Source organism: Anopheles stephensi, chromosome 2 (genome assembly GCF_013141755.1).
Source record: "Anopheles stephensi strain Indian chromosome 2, UCI_ANSTEP_V1.0, whole genome shotgun sequence".
NCBI classification, from domain to species: Eukaryota; Metazoa; Arthropoda; class Insecta; order Diptera; family Culicidae; genus Anopheles; species Anopheles stephensi.
In genome coordinates this window covers 30,979,321-30,998,550 of record NC_050202.1, presented here as the reverse complement: position 1 = coordinate 30,998,550, position 19,230 = coordinate 30,979,321, and the positions used below count along the sequence as shown (strand labels likewise).

General features: G+C 44.7%; 2 protein-coding genes across 2 annotated transcripts in view; one reads left to right on the top strand and one right to left on the bottom strand.

The window, feature by feature from the left end:
* Positions 1–16,824, top strand: part of LOC118506305 (protein king tubby) — a 37,317-nt gene extending 20,493 nt beyond the window's left edge. The window contains exons 2-6 of the mRNA XM_036043253.1: positions 8,987–9,269; positions 9,367–9,837; positions 9,974–10,164; positions 10,371–10,505; positions 12,219–16,824. Coding sequence (XP_035899146.1) covers positions 8,987–9,269; positions 9,367–9,837; positions 9,974–10,164; positions 10,371–10,505; positions 12,219–12,488 — 1,350 coding nt within the window. The 3' untranslated portion in view covers positions 12,489–16,824. The remainder of the gene's footprint in view (positions 1–8,986; positions 9,270–9,366; positions 9,838–9,973; positions 10,165–10,370; positions 10,506–12,218) is intronic.
* On the bottom strand, positions 15,611–18,662 carry LOC118506304 (chromosome-associated kinesin KIF4-like). The gene has a single exon (XM_036043252.1). It carries the CDS (start codon positions 18,405–18,407, stop codon positions 16,872–16,874), a length of 1,536 nt encoding a protein of 511 aa, XP_035899145.1. The 5' UTR covers positions 18,408–18,662; the 3' UTR covers positions 15,611–16,871.
* Positions 18,663–19,230: the final 568 nt, after the last annotated feature.

The window sequence follows — 19,230 nt, the reverse complement described above, 5'->3', positions numbered from 1 at the left end:
TGGAATGTCTAGAATTGTTATGGCAGTGGACCAGCCACAGATTTTGTCCTGGTTTATGGCGTTAATCATACGTTGCAGTTGATGAGATGTGGAGTGACCTTTCCTGAAACCAAATTGAACTTCAGTCAGGTTGTTGTTCTCAGAGCAAATGGTATTCCATCCTTGCATGAATTATGGGCTCCAGGATTTTGCTGAGAACGCACTGTAAGGAGATAGGCCTATAACTGGAAGCCATGCAGGGATCTTTCCCTGGTTTCCTGATAGGAGCGAGCTGGGAAATATCCTAACTCAAGGCACCTATTGAAGATGTTGGTCAGTAGGGTCAAAGAATTAAATCCAAGATGTTTTAGGCAGATGTTGAAAAAGCCATCCGGCCCCGGTGCCTTGAAGGAAATGCTGTATTTGATTATCCTATGTATTTCACTTCGTGAGGTCCTGTTTATGACTAACGCAGGGTCAGAGCGGGAATTGATTTCACCAATAATATTCAGCACAACGTTTTCATGCGGACTGGTCATTGTGTCGCTGATGTGGTGCGAGGTAGCAAAAACATTGGCTAACAAGGATACTTTTTGTTGTGGGGCTTCTACCTATACGCCAGATGGGCTGGTAATTTTTGGGAAGATTCTTTACCATCTCGGAGAATTGTTGGTTATTATGTAACCTAAGCCTATCTTCGATAAGTTTAGCCGCTTGACGGAAAGCGGAATAGAAGGTCCTATCTCCTGTCCTTTGGTAATGCCTACGAAGCATGTTCTTTTGGGCGATTATATCTTTTGTTTCACGGTCAAGCTGGATGAGTTCACTTTGCAGGACAGCTGGTGGTGTCACCTGACGATGGTTGGGTTACAAAGGAAAATTAAAACCTTATTAACATATTCTTGGATATTGCACCATCACGCCATCGCCTTCTCCATTGGGTGGGAATCTCAAGGTCTATATAGCATAGAGGTCGATGCATCCAATAGAAAAAGTGACAGAATAAAGTGGGGACGTTTTTTGAAGGTTAGGTAGATAAGTGTGTACTGATCTTAAAGCTGGTGCTTCTGTTAGTGTCAGATCCTCAGAACATCTCTCGCTACTTTCTTGTGAAGTTTTGATGATCCTTGCAGCCAAAATGATCGGTTTTGTGCCTAGAGAACATCAGCATATTCTAATTGTTCGATGCTGCAGCTGTTTTGTGTGTATAAGCTAAGCATTCGCTGTGCATCGACCTCTTTGTTATAGAGGTGTTAAATGCTCCAACTGAGGTTAGAGTTACAGCTCTCCATCATGTACTTTTTTTACTCATGGTTATGTCAAATTTTAAACGGGATTCGACAGACAACCATACCTTACGTTTCTATCGTTTTATAGGTGATCTGTCAAATCCCATATTAAACCATGCTTTAAAAAAAGTATACGAGGGAGCTGTGAATCAATCCTGACCCAGCAGCTCATCTCATATCAGCACATAAAAAAGTGATTTCATACTTGAATAACATCGCACGAAACGAAGTTTTTTAATTGCGTACTAAATTTTGACAATATTATTGCCAAATCACAAATGTGATTGTACTTTGCTAACTCTGAAGATGATCGTTTTTATCATCAACTAACCAGATGTTGTGAAAAGCCAATCATTAACGACTCTTCAACAAACGCACAGCAAATCAAATATTGTAAAAAGCTTATTCATTCACCAAGCAAATATTAATTAAAATCTGTTCTCGATTGATACAATCCATTCAAAGTAGGTACTATTTTGCCTTCCATTTATGTCGATAGCAGTTCCCGTGGCACAGTTAAAAGCTACGACACATAATCCACTCGCCCGCTATAAACGTGATTTATCCCTGGCCTAGGCTAGCTAGTGGGTACGTGGATCATGACGCTCGTTACCGACAACGACACACGCCAGGAAACTAACTCGTGGCGTCCCTAATGTTCCAATCCTTAGGGAGCAAAGCGGGACACGGCTCTTCCTATCTTGTACCGCAGTGGATGGGATTCGTTGGCTGGTTGAAAAGTGTTTGATTGCGGCCGCCAGCTCCATAGCTCTACCGGGTGGTGTGAGTAAAAAGCCGCTGTATCTTCGGGGGCTCGATCGATTGACGCGGCGAACAGTGTGTAAATAATGGTTCGTAATGGGAGCCAAAGAGAGGCAGAGAGAGAGAAGGATGAAGAGAAGGAGAGATATGTTCGTACGTCCCGTGGAGGTAGTATCACTGAGCGGAATATAAATCATGCCCGAGCTTATCGAAAGGTTTGTTGATGTGTGTTGAATAGGTGGAAAATACAGCAGTGGTGCTCTAAGGACCTGGTAGGAATTGAATGTGGCATCATCGTTCGATAAGCTGTCATTGGGGGTTTAAAGCTTTCGTGCGACATATTTATTCTTGCGCTAGTGCTGTATTAACTATCTGCGTTGGTTAGGAATACGTACAGATATTGCATGACTAAGAAGGAAAAACGTTCTATCCATACACAAAATTATATATGGGTCTAGCGCGTCTAGACATTATTAGCGTACTAATGGCGGTCAGGCAATGCCTGAAGTCTGATATCAAGGAAGTTTTTGAGTGTATTTTTTATGGAAGTATAAAGTATAGGTAGAATTGTTATGTTAAAGTATTCATTGGTATTTTGTACCAATTTTTATTTTAAAACTTCTTAACCTTGGCACTAGCTTCCTTGGCACTACAACCTCGAGAGGTTTCGGGCTACTATTTCTCGCTTTCTATAACTTATAGTAGTCAGTTCTGCGTACGGGAAGGTGGTCTGGATGGGATTTGAACCCTGGTCCTGCCGTATAAAGACTGGCACCGCTGTCGCCTCGGCCAAGCGACCGCGGAAGGACATTGAAGGAAATGTATTATGATCTCACCATTGTACAGTGAACTAGACTTATCAGACTCGGGTGGGCCTGAACATGAGTCATGAGAATGGTGACCGGTCGACCCAGCTCGCATAGCATTTTATGACCGTCCTAATGGGCAAATGAGACGAATATAACTTTGAATATGAATCGTTCATAGTTAGATGAGTCTATAAAAAAATTAACCGTCCAATAACTTCAGCTTTTTAACTATAACGATCTTACTAAATCATGGTCAGCTGTTACTGGCTTTCTTCAAAAAAATTTACCGAAGCTGAGAAGTCATTCCTGCAAACAAGAAGCAGATCCATACAGGATTCGTTATCTAATTCGCCTCGGTCACCAACCCGGTCAATAATTCGCCGTTATAACCACTCAAATAAATCGTTAGACGCTTTACGTATGCAATTTCACACAAATTCTCGAAAAACAAATAGAACTGTGTTAATTAGCGCCACACTGCGTCAAAAGCTGACTACAAACGTCGCAAAAGCCCCCGTTTATTACACCGACCGATTGTAATTCCTCTAAGCACTCATCAAAACCAATATGATCCCCCCCGGCAAGGAAAGCGCCTTAGGACGCTTAGCTTAGCAGTGCGGCGCACAAATCCCCACCCTAACTCTAGTGTGCTAGATTCGGGCCTGAATCGATTCCGGCAGAGTCCACAAATGGCGACGATCAGCGCTTTTCCATTGCCCGTCAAAGCCGTCGGTCAACCATCCGTCCTGCTAATCTCATTTGCATGTTTAGCTTAACAGTGTTCGTCTCGACTCGCTACTGCTTAGTCTTTTTGGAGGCGTAGTTTTTGGCGGTTGTCGTGTTGCTATCCTCCGACCGCCTCCTAACCTTAACGATTCACGTAAACGCAACATTACAATTAACCTCGACTGACCCCGTTCGATCGTTTGCTACAATTGGCGAGTGGGTTGGCGATAGCTTGTGTCCAGTAAAAGTGGGTGGGCGAATAAAATGCTTAAGCATAACATAGCAATGTTTAAGCGTCTACCTTTGAAGCTGAATGACACAGAATCTCGCTCGCTTCCCGGAGGAATGATTTTCGCTGTAAAGTACCGGGCGTCTCCACCGATGTTTGAGCTGAAGCTTTCCCTTACTGTTTACTGTCGTTTTCATTTATTTTTGTCTTGCTGTGATAAAAACCGTTCTGCAACATTGTGTTGTAAACATTCCTGTTGAATAAAAAATCAAAGCAAACGCAATCAGTTGTTGACATTGCTGTTGGGAAAGCGAAGTGGGAGCAAAGGAAAAACAAGTCAAACCAGCCATTGCCGGTTACATCCGCCGGAAGCGAATGTGAGGCAATGTGCCTTGCGAGCACATTAAACGTTTCCGCATCGTGCCCGCCGGCCGGGGTACAGAACACTGCAAGATTGGCTTCAAAAATCAACACCGTGAAGTGCAGAAGTGTGGACGATTTAAAGCGGAAAACTAAACAAAGTGGAAAAAAGAAGAAAGCACGAAAAAAAAGGGATGTTTGCGTCGCCGGTTACAGCTGCATCGAACAATGCCTTGTGTGGGTGTATGTGTGTGTGTGTCATCTGTAAGGACGGCGCATTTCTGCCGCGTGCAAGTATGTAGCAGTGTTCGAAAGCGGACATTAAAATTTTTGCATGGCAGTAATTGCATGTCCCCGGTACTACCATCATGTAGCTTGCTTTCATTTCTATTTGGGTTTGTTCCTTTTCTCTTTTCCCGCTGCTCTTTGTTCACGCTTTGTGTGTATGTGTGGGTAGTAATAGTAGGTGGGTCGGTGGCGGCTACACATTTATCAAGATCACTCAGGCAGAGAGCGGTGAAAAACGTGGGCAAAGCACAGAATGAGTGCACTTTTGTGAATGGGAAAAGTTTATTTAAGCTACCGGTACGGTACGGAATGAAATGCATCCTTCAGAGGCTGTCGAGAAGCTGCAGCAAACGGGGGGATAGCTAAGTGCACGGAAGTTGGTTGTAATGCTGTAACATCAACGTGCGTAATTAAGGTTCCCACGTACAATTTAGGCTAATTGAACATGGTTTAGAAGTTGGTTTTTGTGTAGTATAATGGGCTGAAGTCAAAACATTATTTTACGAATAGTTTAAAGTATTTAAATTTTATGTTTAATTTATGTAAACTCTTTAAAATACTTTAAAATTCATATAATTCTTTCGTATAATAATTTCGACATCAGTTGCCTATGCATATTCCTTTGCAACATCCGGGAATGTCCTTCATAAAGCTCTGTAGCGCACATCTTTCATTCCACATCACCCCTTCACTCGTAGCTACCGCCAAGAATACTAGAATAAGGATGAATTGCTATGCACCAGGCAATATTCACACCACCACGTACCCTTGTCAGAGGAACGTGCACTTACGACACCAGCTCATGGCCTCGTTAAACTCATCCAGGCTAACCCTTAAGTACGGCGGAACAGTGGACGCGAACGACCGAGGAAAACCGGACCGTGGAAAACTTTCAACAATCGTACACGCCAAAACAAACACAACCGAAAGCCACAAAGCCAAGGGCGTGTGCGTGTTTTTGTGGGAACAATGGTAGGTACCGGAAACCGGAACGGGACGCCACGAGACGTCCCTGCTCCTTCCACTAACGGTTAGAAGAGCCTTTTTCGCGTGGCTTTTCACGGCCACAAAGCACCACCCGACAGTGATGGTTTCTGTCTGTTGAAGGCTTGAATGGTCGTTTGTCAGGTCATTCTGGCCTGTGCGAACGAGGGAGATGATAGTCTCTTCTCTTTTCACTTGAATGGTTGATGCTACAGCCTTCACACTACGATGCCGCTCTCTGTGCGAGGCTTAAAGGCACGTAAAGATGAAAGATGAAAGTCGGATATGCAGCCATGGCGCAATGGATGAGCGCAGATGAGCCTCCAGCGAGCCGTTAGGAGTCTTTCTCTTAATCATACCGGCAGCCTGTCGGAACGATGCTGCGACACTTCTTACGTAAATAGACACTAGTCCACCGGGGTGGTGTTTAAAACAAACTATGACTATGGGACGGTGAACAACATTTCAAGATCATTTCCAAATTGAAAAATAAAATAAAAAATGCTAGATTGCTAGGTTAGTTGGTTGAAGATTTTTGTCGTCTCCTACTAGCGAAATGCTTTACCAAATATCTGAGATAAGTATTTGTGAATGAACCATAGTGCCCTTAAACAGTACGCGCACCTGCATGAATGCATCTTCACTGCAGCGTTTTATCTGGCTAGTAAAGGAACATTTCCTGTCGCCATTTATGCTTTTTGATAGGGAGAATAGAACAACAACAATAGTACCACTGAGGACACTCGACGAATGCGACCACAAGATATGGTAAGACACATTACTTGCTTTATTCGATTTAGCTATGAAATTATATTTAGTGGAAATCAATTGAAAATTTGGTAGATCAAAAAGTGAGTAACTTTTTTTACCAATTTATCTGCTTCACAAACTATGCATGAAGTTAAAGAAAACAAACAAGAAATTGAAAATTTAAGGTTATTAAACTAGGTTTGATGAATAGCTTTACTCTTAGCAGCTACGATTTTCACAATAGGAGGCCTACGAAGAAGAGGTGAAAATATAGCAAATGACTGGCAACAGAGGATTATCACGCCCATCAGCAGTTCAAAATGAAAGAAGGTTTAACGAAAAGTTAGTACACGAACAAACAAAGAAGGGGAAAAGAAAGATTTCTCCGAATATCAATCCGGAACAACGGTAAAATCTAGGAGAAGAAGGACATCTGCAATTGTTATCGGAAAGAACGTATGTGATTCCAGGCGCGATCCGGACATGACCTTGAAGATCGTGCGATCGAGAAGATAAGAAACGATCTGAAAACAGCTCTTCCATAAAGTGACTAGGTCCGGTGTCCGAGGCGATAGCGGCGCCAGTCTATACACGGCAGGACCGTGGATCAAATCGCAGCTAAACCGCCAAACCGAACGCGGGCCTAATTATCCAGCTACGGGTAAAACAGAAATCCAGAAATGGTAAGCCGAGAGACCTCTCGAGTTTCTAGTGGCTTTTAAGAAGAAGAAGTACAAGTTGTCGCAGGACACTTGAGGTAGTGCAGATGCTAAGCGGGTTAAAACCTCACCTCAACCTCAGTATCGAAACCAATCTTCTATGCCTGCTAAGTAGCTGTTATCTTGCGCCTGAAAATGGTATACAAGTAGATGTTGTGTATTCCACATTTCATCATCCCTTCGACTCAGTTGACCACAAATTACTGCTTGCTAAGCTACTGAAATAAGGAGTCATCGATAAGCTAGAACGATGACTTTCTTACTACCTGGCGAATAAGAGCATAATGGTCAAAATAAACTTCATCGTTTTCTGACCACGATCTGGCGGTTTGTAATTTAAGTGTACTGTCAGGCTGTAGGTTTACTCTTCAAGAACATTACGAGTTAATATTGTTTACAAACTTTTCGAAACAATTTTTTTTCGGCCGTTATGTTTTATTTCTCCTGCATGCAGGGTCTTTAAGGATCCACCGAGGTCTTGAATCTTTATTTCGTGATATATTTATTAGGACCAGCTTCAGAATTTTCTGGTAATATAAAATATTGGGGCGGTTCGGTGGCCGAGGCAACAGTGGTGCTGGTCTTCACATGGTAAGACCGGTGTTCAAATCTCATACAAACTGTATCCCTGTACGCAGTACTGACTATTCAGCTACGGGTAAAATCAAGTCACAGAAAGTCAGAAATGGCAAAGAACAACCCCTAACCTCGAAAGTAGTTGTAGCGCCAAAAAAGAAGAAGAATATTTATTTATTTTATTTATATTTTGACGCATTGTCGTATTGTCAAGAAGAAGGATATTTTTTTCAATTGCCTTGGTCTCGAGACGCTACATGCTCCAGAGCCCGTACTAGGTGTCGCGGGGAATCAATAGGCGCATGACGTCTCAGTGCATTTTTTTTTGCCATGTGTTATCAGCGGATTCATTGACATCCGTGCATTCTTTAGATAATAAACATCCAGGCTGTCAGCGAAAACTTAAGGACACGACAATTATTCAATGCTCAATATAGATTGACTGAATTTGGTTCTGATGATCCGCAATTAAAAATTATCCACTCTACATAACTCTAAAAAATACCTCCACACTAGCATAAACAATTTTAAATTAATCTTGGGTAGTACGTATTGAGACTAACAAATCTCTGCTTTTATGGTTTTTTGATAATTTTTTATGAAGATTTGTTGCTATTATAGCTCTCTTGTTTTGATGGTATAGGGTGATTATACTAAGCCTTACTAGGCTAGATAACTTTTATATCATTAATTAAATGTAGTTCTTCTCTCCTCCATAATCTATGAAAACTGTTTAAGGGAAACTGATTCTGGATTTTATTTTTGCATTGATATTTTATTACATTTAAAATTGTTACCTGTTTTTATGCTGTGTACTTAAAACCCTGCATTGTTAGCGCTTCTGTTTTCCGGTTCGTTACACACTTCTCAATCGACACTCACCTTTCTAGGTCAATATAGCGCTATAACGATTTTTCCCCCCAGCGGGTCGCACATTCTGCTGCACATTCAGCACCGTAGCACAAATCGAATGCAGTGAACCATATCATCGAGCGATGATGCACCCGCTTCCGTACGATACCATCGAAGCCGCCCATCCCACCCAGGAGAACGGGTCTTTATTTAGCTCTCCAGCGCGTATGTTTGTTGTGCTAATTGCTAGTGTTCCCATAAATGCAACAACAAACCCGCTGTTTGTGTGGCGCAATCGGCGCAAGGGTGCAGGATTTAATCCGCATTGGTGTGTTGCAGTTTCCCAACAGGGCTTGTTTCCAATGCAAATGTGCTTACCACCATTATGGGCTCTTGCCAGTCAACGATGCGATTAGGTGTTAATTTGCTTGGCACTTATTGATACATGGCGAAAGTGGCACAGTATTAGCATGCAAATATGCGCACGAGGTGTTTGTGTACTTTACTAAACAATGTAAAATGTTCAATTCGGCGTACAACCCAATTTAAACGTGAAACGACACATTCGACCGTGATGTTAGCTTTAAGAAAATTAAAAGACATTTATGTGTTTTAAAACAAACGCACTAATCGTAGCTCTGTCTCATTTGCATTCACTTGCAGCGACAACTAATGGAGGCTTACATACGACAAAAGCGAGCAACGCCGGGCATGGTGCAGGCGAGCGATCTACAGCTTGTCCGGCCAATGTCGGGCATCAATCGAAATGGGCGCGAAGTGCACGCGTACGACGGTCCGATGCAGTTCATGATGTCGCCAAACAATCCCGATCAGATCATGCCCACCTCACCTGTAGGTCCAATGCCATCGGCGGCAGTTGGTACGACCGGTTCCAACATTACGGCGACCTCGATCGCGACCACTCCAACTTCACCTTACAGCGACTGTGAGTATCGTTTGAAGTTGTACTTGAAAAACCTTCAAGATTAGAACTTGTGAATGTAGTTAATGTGGACGTTCTCAAATCATTAACACACCAACAGCCACCATGGAAAAGCTAACACCCTCGTCCCAGGACAGCGAGGACGAGGAGAGCACACCGGTCGACGTGCTGCCGCTGTCCACCTCGACAAAATCACCTGCCAACGGTGGTAGCGGTGGTGCCATCCTGTACGATCGTCCTACGGCCGATCAGCTCCTGTCCCACTCGGCCCCCATATCGCCCGCACTCAACAACAACAATCATCACCACACCAACAACAGCAGTGGCAACGTGAAGTCCTCCGAAGGCTCCGGAACACCTCCGAACGGTGGTGGTGGTGGTGGCGGAGCGCCCGACACGGAGGGTGACGTTATCGGTCCGATCGAGCAGTGGGTCACGCAACCGGCCGCCCAAGGTGTCCTGTACAAGTGCCGGATAACGCGCGACCGGAAAGGCATGGATCGAGGCCTGTTTCCCATTTACTATTTGCACCTCGAGCGAGACTACGGCAAGAAGGTGTTCTGTCTAGCGGGTAAGTTAGTTTGCGCACCTTAGACTTATAAACTCATACTATTCCTCAACCTTCACACACTGTCGGCGCAAAAATGATGATGTATCACGTCGGATCGAATTTCCTTTGCCCCCCCCCCCCCCTCCCTTTTTCGCAGGCCGCAAACGGAAGAAAAGTAAAACGTCCAACTACATCATCAGCTGTGATCCGACGGACCTCTCCCGGCAGGCGGACGGTTTCGTGGGGAAGCTGCGCTCGAACGTGTTTGGCACGACATTCTTCGTCTACGATAGCGGCACCAAAAATGATGCGGCCACACCGCGCCTCGACCTGGCCGTCGTAATCTATGTAAGTGGCAAACTTTATTTAAAATAGCAAGCAGCAAGTTTGGCAAAAGTCGCTTCAAACAGCACACTTAAACGAATAATACATCCACCACGTACGTGTGTTGTGCGAAAGTGAGAAAGCTAAATCTCCTCGCCACGGAGATCTCAATCAGTGGGAGCAAATTGAATTAAGTGTCCCTTTTTTTTTGTTGGTTTCTTCCATCACAGGACACCAACATACTGGGATTTAAAGGACCGCGCAACATGACGGTACTGCTGCCCGGGATGACGGAGGACGATCATCGGGTGCAGATAAGCTCGGTCGATGGCCAGCAGGGTCTTCTCGACTGTTGGAAATCGAAGGTAAGCATCGCTTGTGTGTGTGTGTGTGAAGCTTCATGAGACAGGAGATGAAACCGATACAGTGTCGAGGTAGAGCTGGAAGTTTCCGGAGAGCTACATCGGTATGGCGAAGATTTCACGCATTTGTGTCAATTAAGCTGAAATAATACATTTGGCATCGCTATAGCTAGTTCCAAATGCCCAAAGAATTTGCTGTAAAACCATTCGTTCGTCTCCAAGATATTCGGAGCCAGTTCCCAACGGTTTGCCATAATCTTATTATCCTGGAATATAATGCTACCGGTGTGTTCAGCGTGCTCTACCGGATGTTCCGAACAAGAGAGATAATTGTGTTACGCCAGCGCTTCAGTTTCATCATTATATATTTGCTATGGTTTTAGCACTCCTGTCGGTGGTACACCGGTTAACTCTAACAAGCTTGTCGTGGAACTTTTGTTGCTGGTTTGTTGCTTTCACCTCCAGCAAAACACACGCACACGGATCATCTACAGGTGATGGTAGCAAAGATTAGGCGAAGGAGAGAGTCGAGAGTGGGGCGAGTAAGGGATCGCAGCATCGTGTCAGACCCAGGCCAAAATCGGTTGGTGCTATACCTTGTCGCTATCAGCCTAGTCGTTAGTAATATAGTTAATGGGTTGAGGGGTCGTAATATAGTTAATGGGTCGTTAGTAATAATGGGTTGAGTAATATAGCCATCTTTCTATTCGCGTGTAGATGATCCTCCGCAAGCGTGTGACAAATTCTCAGTGTCAGAGGCTGAAGACATGATTTGTTCGTAGTGTGGTGGGTTGTGAAGTACCCAGAGGCATCATGATACAGTAGCCTATAAATCCTCTCTCTTTTAATCCACAAACGCTTGTAAAATAGATAGTAAACCGGCTTGTGCATGGGTGAGCGATTATTAAACGAACCTAAACGGAAAAAAGGCCGCTACGATAAGCGATGGCATGCTAGCAGGACAGCAGGAAACCAACGTTCCTCGTTTGCAGGAATGCAATGTATAAACATTACACATTTAATTTAATCTCAATTTCATATTCAATAATGCAATTCTAATCACCCTAATGCACCGAGAGCGTATCAATTTTACTAGCGACTCATCTATCGTGCATTACGGCCCGCCGTACACATGATTTGCCAACAATTGTTTGCCTTACTTTTTTGTGATCGATAAAACATTGAAACGTTAGCACACTGAGGATACCCACATCGTCGAACCCCGGGGCAAACCCATTTGGTTCGACATCGCCCTGCTTCCTGTGCGCCACCCCTATCTGCGCCCGTCATCATGTATGCCGCTAATGAATTCCACGAACTGGCAATAGGTGGCCCATGGCTACTACTGTCGGACGACCTCTGCCAAGGATGTCTGCTGGGAGCGTGTCCTTAATAGCTCTCTCTCACCCTCTCTCTCTCTCTCTCTCTTTGTACCATGTGTGCCAAGTACTTCGGGGCCATATTTTAAACCGAGCTTAATATAGCCTGCGTGAATGCATGTGCCCGTATGTGTGTGTGTGTGTTTATGAAGGCAGTTTCTCTTGGGACCGATAATCAGCCGGTCAGCTATTTGCCTAGCCAAAAGTGAGACCCCACTAACCCTCCCCATTATGTGTGTACCTGGCATCCCGGGTATGCCGCCTATCGATTATGTGCCGTGCCCTGTTACTAACGCATTTCTTCTTTCCCTTGTCAACCCCCCTTTCTCCGCTCTAGAACATGGACAATGTCGTTGAACTGCACAACAAGACGCCCATCTGGAACGATGAAACGCAATCGTACGTGCTAAACTTTCACGGTCGCGTCACGCAAGCGTCGGTCAAGAACTTTCAGCTGGTGCACGACTCCGACCCGGAGTACATCGTGATGCAGTTCGGCCGCACCGCAGATGACATCTTTACCATGGACTTTCGGTATCCGCTGTGCGCGTTTCAAGCGTTTGCCATCGCACTGTCCAGCTTCGATGGGAAGCTGGCCTGCGAGTAGCAACAACCCGTGTGCGGGAAGGATGCACGGTGCATCGCCGATATTATACCGTACTGCCAACAGGATGGAGATTGCCGCGGAATTGAGAAACGTTCCTGAAGGAAAGGAGCAGTAGACGTTTAGACAATTGGTATTTGCTAAGCTGCATTAGCGGCTAAGGTTAAGGTTTGTGGCAAACAGTGCTATTTATTAGGGCAGGGAATATTAATGTTTAGGGTGAGGTTGTTTTCGGTTCGGTTCGATTTTTAAACCATCGGACATGTGAGCGCAGGAACACGTGTTCATGCAGGAAGCTAACGGTACAAGCAAAACCAAAAACTCAAATGATCGCTAAATGTGTAGATAAGATTACTGTGGGCTGAAACCGATTCCAACTAATCGACAATATTGGGGGGAAATGTTTTAAATGTGTAATAAGGCCCCGAGTGGAGGACGATCGGTGGTGCATTGTGTGTACGTTCTGCTGCTCCATCCGTGATGCAGGTTTGATCGTGCCCACCATCACCCAATCCCGATATGCTAAGGGGATGCTGATGCAGCTGATGTTGGTTTGGCCTAAACATTAACACGCGTATTCTGTACCGTAGATTGGCATGGTGGGCCGTTCCAATACCTTCGTACGATAGCTTTTTAGCGATGCGGTAGTGCTGCGAGCGGGCAGATTGATTTACCGCACCGCAATGTTCGGTAACAGAATGCTCCTAATTTATGCAAACATTGCCTAAATGTGTACACCGGTTTGTGTGGGGGGTATAGCGGTGGGTAGAAAGTTGAACAAACAATACTTAAAATACAACAACAAAAAAACAGTGGTAAATGGTTGTGTCATAATCAAAACAAAACAAAACATTAAAACATACATTAACAATGTTAGCTCAGTTAGCATTTAAGCAGCCGCAGCATGCTCACGGAAACTGTCAACAGTTTACAGTTAAGTGCATGTGTGTGTGTGGCTTAGGGGGAGACTTAGTAGTATGTTTTTAATTTTTGGTAATTGTAAGCTTTTCGATTCAACCGTTTTCGGAAACTTGATCTTGAAGAAACACACAACACAACAGTTAACGGAACGGGCGCATTGTGGGAGATATGTACACCGAGGTAAGCGTCCTTAAAGGGCTAAAAGGGTAGAAGAATGCTGGCGATTACTTATTAAAACAACCGAAAGAGACACTTTGATACTGTAGAGTGTACGTTTTAGCGCACTTTTGGTTTTTGCTGACTATAAATGCCTGTTGGTTTCCGTTTTCTATCGGTTTTGGACTCCATTTTTATGATGTCGGCTACTCATTCTAAGAAGACACAGACACACCATAGAGAGATGGATAAACCATGTAAAACACGCTCATTGTTTCCAGCGAAAGGTGAAAAAAAAACAAAATTGTGAATTGTGGGTATGATAATAAGGACTAGGCCATGAAGCATGAACAGCATAGGTTGAGAAGATCAATGCTTTATTTACATAGAAAGCTTAAAGTATTTAGTAACGTATTGAATGTAGCAGGTGAAGCCTTTGCGAGAGCTACTTTCCTTTTGCCTTAACGTATCGCGCTTTACTGTAAATGAAAAGTTTACGCTAATGGGGCCTGCACTATCGCTTCTGAATCGAGTTTGGCTGGTAGTGAGCTTTCAAAAATTATTACAGGGTTTCTCGGGCCAGTTCAACATTGTAGAATTTTATGTCAACAACACATAAGGCTAATCCGACATGGTATATGCAATTCAACCTCGTTAACCCTTCGCAACATGGGAAAACAAACATGCAACTCCGTAAAATCCCAACTTGACATTTTCCTTAGAATTCCTAGCTGACTGACTCGTTTTTCACACAATATTTGCAAGCTGTTTATACTACTAAGTTTCGCTCTATAATTCCCGTGGTCCGTTGGCCGACCATTGAGATTGTGATATGCAGGATAAACCGGGGATAAAATCTCATCCAGACCGCCGCCCCGTAGGTAGGACTGTTTATTCAACTCCGGGTAAAATCAAGTCACAGGAAGCCAGAAGGTTGTAGTAAGACGATGAAGAATGCTTTATGAAATAGCAAAGTATTAAAATATCTCAACATCAACTATACAAATTCAACAGACTTATCGTTAAAAGATAATTGAAGTTTTAAAAGGAAAGTCAAATCAAATCATGGAGTTAGCGGATAAAATTTTAAATATGAAACAGTATAACATCGAACCATCAAAAGGAATGACCGTTTCTCTGTAGTGAGGACTGCCCAAAAGGCCAAATTATCTTAAGCAGCACGCTAAAGATCGCTGATCTAATACGTCTTTTGCAATAGATAAGCAGCGTCATAGTTCCTCGTACTCTTAACCGGGCTTTAAGCAGCTTTTGTACATCGAGCTGATAAAGAAAGTTTGTATGTGCTATTTATTTTCATGCAAGAAATCTGTTTCGGGATTTCAAGCTGCTCATCTTCGTATTCCGAACTGCAATTGTAGGATATATCGATCGGAATATCGATTATCTCGCAGTCGTCTTCGTTCTCAAACATTTCACGCATAATTTAAGCACACTTTATAAAACATTTTCCCGATATTTTTACACGCTTTCAACAAATCTTTCCACACAATGTTTTTCTGGCGACGCATGGCAGATGGAAATGTTCTATTGACATAATCCTGTAAGCAAACAACTTGAAGGGCCATCTTTCACTCTTAAATGGACATAAAGTTCCATGAAGCACCGCATGCTTCTTAATAAGCCGCATAGTTCGGATGAACACTATGCATGGTTTATAAATAAGCCTCATAGTTCCATCGAGTTCCAAGTGCAAGTAGAAAAGCTTCATGGTTCCATCAAGTTCCACGGTCTTTTTAACTTGCCTCAAAGTTCGGCGGTAGTACGTTTTTTCTTTAAGCAGCCCTCAAGCTCGATTTCATTATCTTTGGCTATTTGGGTGACTATCCAACAACAGAGAACATCGAATGCACTTTCCATTGTCGAGTTGGGATTTTATGATGGTGTTATGATTATGGTGGAAATCTGTTTTCCCATGTCGAGAATAAGGTATTCGGATATAGGAGGTAGGAGTTGTCTAAAGCAGACTGAAGGGACATCGAAGGGAAGGATATTGAGAGGAGTGGTGCAAGCGTCGAAGGGAGTGCCGGTTGTGGTATCGCTAGCGGTTTTTTTTTTTTTGACGATTTATGAATCCAAATAACTTCAATCTTCTGTGGAATTTGATATGCGAAGATGACCCAAAACCATATAAATTTTGTAAAAAAAAACTCTGACATATATCGACCAAAATGGCACTCGGGAAAATCGATAAAAAATCACCTTCAAAATACATAAACCTTGGAGAAGGATTAACGAGGTTGAATTGCAGGTACGAAGTCGGATTAGCGTTTTATACTGTTGACATATAACGCTACAATATTGAACTGGTCTGAGTACCCTGTATATTTCAAGTTCGACACAGAGACACACCGCATGGCTAGGATTTGCGGATTATGTTGAGCGAATTGTGTGAAAAACAGCAGCATCATTACAAGTTTAATTGCATTTGCACTGGTAAAGGTTTTAGAGAGTGTATGTGTGTGTTCAAACAATACGGCAACATTAGGATAACGAAGCTGAGATTATTTGTTGGGGAAGGCTCTACTATAGTAGCTAACTTTTTCGGAACGCATTTCCCCGAAAGCGCGAAATTTCAACAACGGCAAACAAAAGTGAGTATTAAATTCTTAATGCGTAAAGTGTAGACTGGATGAAACCCACTCTACCAGCGGGCAGTGTTTAGTTTAGTACGGCATTAGCATTTAATTTACTGTCACAGATTTCGCGAGATAAAGATCACAACTAATTTAGCTTAGGTCCGCCAGGTTTCATTCGTTTTTTTTAGCGCCAAACGCAAAGGGAAGAGAAGTAAGGTTAGAAAATATATCAAAACAGAAAGAGAGTGGAGAATCAAAGAAATCAAAACTCGACTCAACAAAACGTAAGTTAACACGTCTAGTCAAACAAATGTAGCAGAAGTGTGAGCCCAGAGCTACACCACGCGTGAGGCACATATACTTGGTGCGAGCATAATGGCGAACCGGAGGCCATTTGAATTACGGAGCATACATTGCTGTAAATTTGCAACATACACACAGTAGAGTAACAACGGCTATGGCTCATTTCATTTGTATTTATCAAACTTCATTTCCCCCTGCTGCTTAAGACGGAAGTAGGAAGTAACAGGACACGGTTAAGAGTACGCTCGCAGCTAGTGGAGTTCAGTGAGTGAGTGACTGTACGGAAGTTAAATTTATTTGTAGCTAAACGGAACCAACCAGAGACGAAGGAAGAAAGGAATAAAGTGACTACAGAAAAGAAATGGCCTTCGGGTAAAACTTTTTCGCGGCCGCAGTTTGCTGCACGACGCTAATCGAGGGTGGAACGATGTTGTGCCGTTGGACGCTGCCGGAGCGCTTCGTACTCGGTGCGGTATCGTAGCAGTATTTCCTCACATTTCGCTCGCAGCTCATCGCCGGACAGGGGCGTCAGGGCCGTGCCGGCGAGATCGTCATATTCCGTGCGCAATTCGTGCAACACCAGCGGTTCCAACCGGCCGAGCGCATTCTCGGCGATCGACGCACGGAGCTCGTTGCGGGTCGACTCTTCGATCGATGACTGTAGCTGACCGTGCAGTAAACGATTCTGGGTGGCAAGATGGCGTCCGGTGCCGTTCTTTCCACCGGCCAAACCGGCCTCGATCGCTGGCTTCAGTTCGGCGGCAATGCGGCGTCTCAGCTGATCGTTCTCGGTACGAAGCTCCGAAACCGTTTTGGACAAACGTTCCAGTTCGGCAACGCTGCTCGACTGGCTCATCGGTGCCGGCGGTGTTCGAGCGGGTTTGTTGCGAATCGATAGTGCTCGATCAGCGTACCGCAGAGTGCTGATTGTTTCCTCAATGTTGTAATCGGCGGGTGAAACGCAGGCCAGCATCAGCGTGATTGAATTTCCACCGAGTGAGTTTTGCAGGAGCCGCGTTAGCTTCGAATCACGGTACGACACGAACGTGCTGCGGGCTGACTTGGAAGGTGACGTTCCGCTGGAGGATGCTAGCGCCGAGATGACGTTCCCGAGTGCCAGCAGTCCCTTGTTGATCTGGATGCTTTCCCGCAACCGGTCACCGCTGGCCCGCGATTTCTTGGCCCGTTCCGAGCCGGCAAGATCGACAAAATGGAGCTTCGATATCATCACGTGCTCACCACCCGTCGCCGCGTTCGCCTTTCGCCGTGAACGGATAATGACCGTGAATATGGTGTGACTTCGGTTCGATTCCTTGTTCATGCGGGTTGGTGCCGTGGCACGGCTGTTCGCCCCGTGCATTAACCATCCGAACGTTTCCTCTGCACTCGAGACGGCCAGCTCGGTCAGTCCCGGTACGATGACACCTTCAGCATCTTCCCGTATGCCCAACAGCCGCTCGTATCGATTCCGGTGCGAAAGCAGATCGTACACGTGCTCCTGATACAGCTCCATAAACGAACAGAACACGCGGTAGCTCGAGCAGCCCGCATCACCATCCGTCGGCGCATTCACCGCATCAAAGATGTCCAGCAGCGCACGGGGCAATATTCCACTGTGGTTCGTTATCCGCCCATCGAACGATGTTCCGATCGTGTACGTTTTGCCCGATCCCGTCTGGCCGTACGCCAATATGGACACGTTGAAGCCTTGCAGCAGCTTAAGCACGATCCCGCGCACCGAACGATCGTACACTTCCGCCTGCGACACGGTCGGCCCGAACACTTCCGTAAACGTAAACTCTTCGGCACCGCGCGCAACGAGCCGTGGTTCGGCAGGGTTCGGCTGTACGATCACGTTATGGTGGCCGCTGGCCAGCTCCAGCGATGATAGCGGCCTGATGCGCACGGCAACCTGCACGGTGTCAGGCACGGAACCGGAATGCATACCGACTGTGAAACTGTGTTTGTATTCTTGTTTTAACGTTAGTTGATTGCTTTGTGCAACATAAAAATTGTATCAAGATAAATGAACAACCACCGGCGGAACAGCACTCCGACTCCGCCGACATGCGACAACGACGGATAATTTCTATATTCACGTATTGGTTTGGAACACGACAGATTTTTGGACCAGAAGCGTCAGATATAGTAGTGGTTTGTAAACTATGATTGGCCTGCTGTGTTCCAACATGGTAGAAACTGCGGTTGATGGATCTGCTCTTGAAGTTTTCTTTTGCCTGCAGATGAAAGGCCTACTATTCTTACCAACGGATTTCGGACAGTTTTGAATTATCTGTTGTCGGACCTTACTTACTATGTCTGGACTGACTTACAACACAAGTACCAGTAGGAATCTGTCTGTGAAGCACGTGCGATCGGATATTGCTGTTGGATCCGATAGAGAACTATTTGTGCAACGTCGGCGTCGGCAGTGGATCTGAGAGACGAAATTGAAGAAGCGAGGTATGTATAAAATGATAAAGGGTAGCAGGAGTTAGTTCTTAGTATTCTCCTCCAAATACCTCAGCGGTATATGTCGAGCCCAGAGAGTAGCGCCGCAAGTCCAAAAGATCCGCAACAAACAGTGTATGGGCGTTGCAATTACGCTGGTTCAGCGACTCGATGTCCAAAAGCGCACAGCGAGCGCCGTAGTCCACTTGAACCCTCCAGAAGCGTAAATCGAACCGGATGAATTCGCTCTGGACGGATTCCAAGCGGGTCAGGGAGCGAGCAGCAGAAAGTCACAATGGAGGCATACTCCAGCACCT

Excerpts from the sequence above, each read along its gene's own strand:
- LOC118506304 (XM_036043252.1), bottom strand. The coding sequence starts at position 18,407 with ATGCATTCCGGTTCCGTGCCTGACACCGTGCAGGTTGCCGTGCGCATC.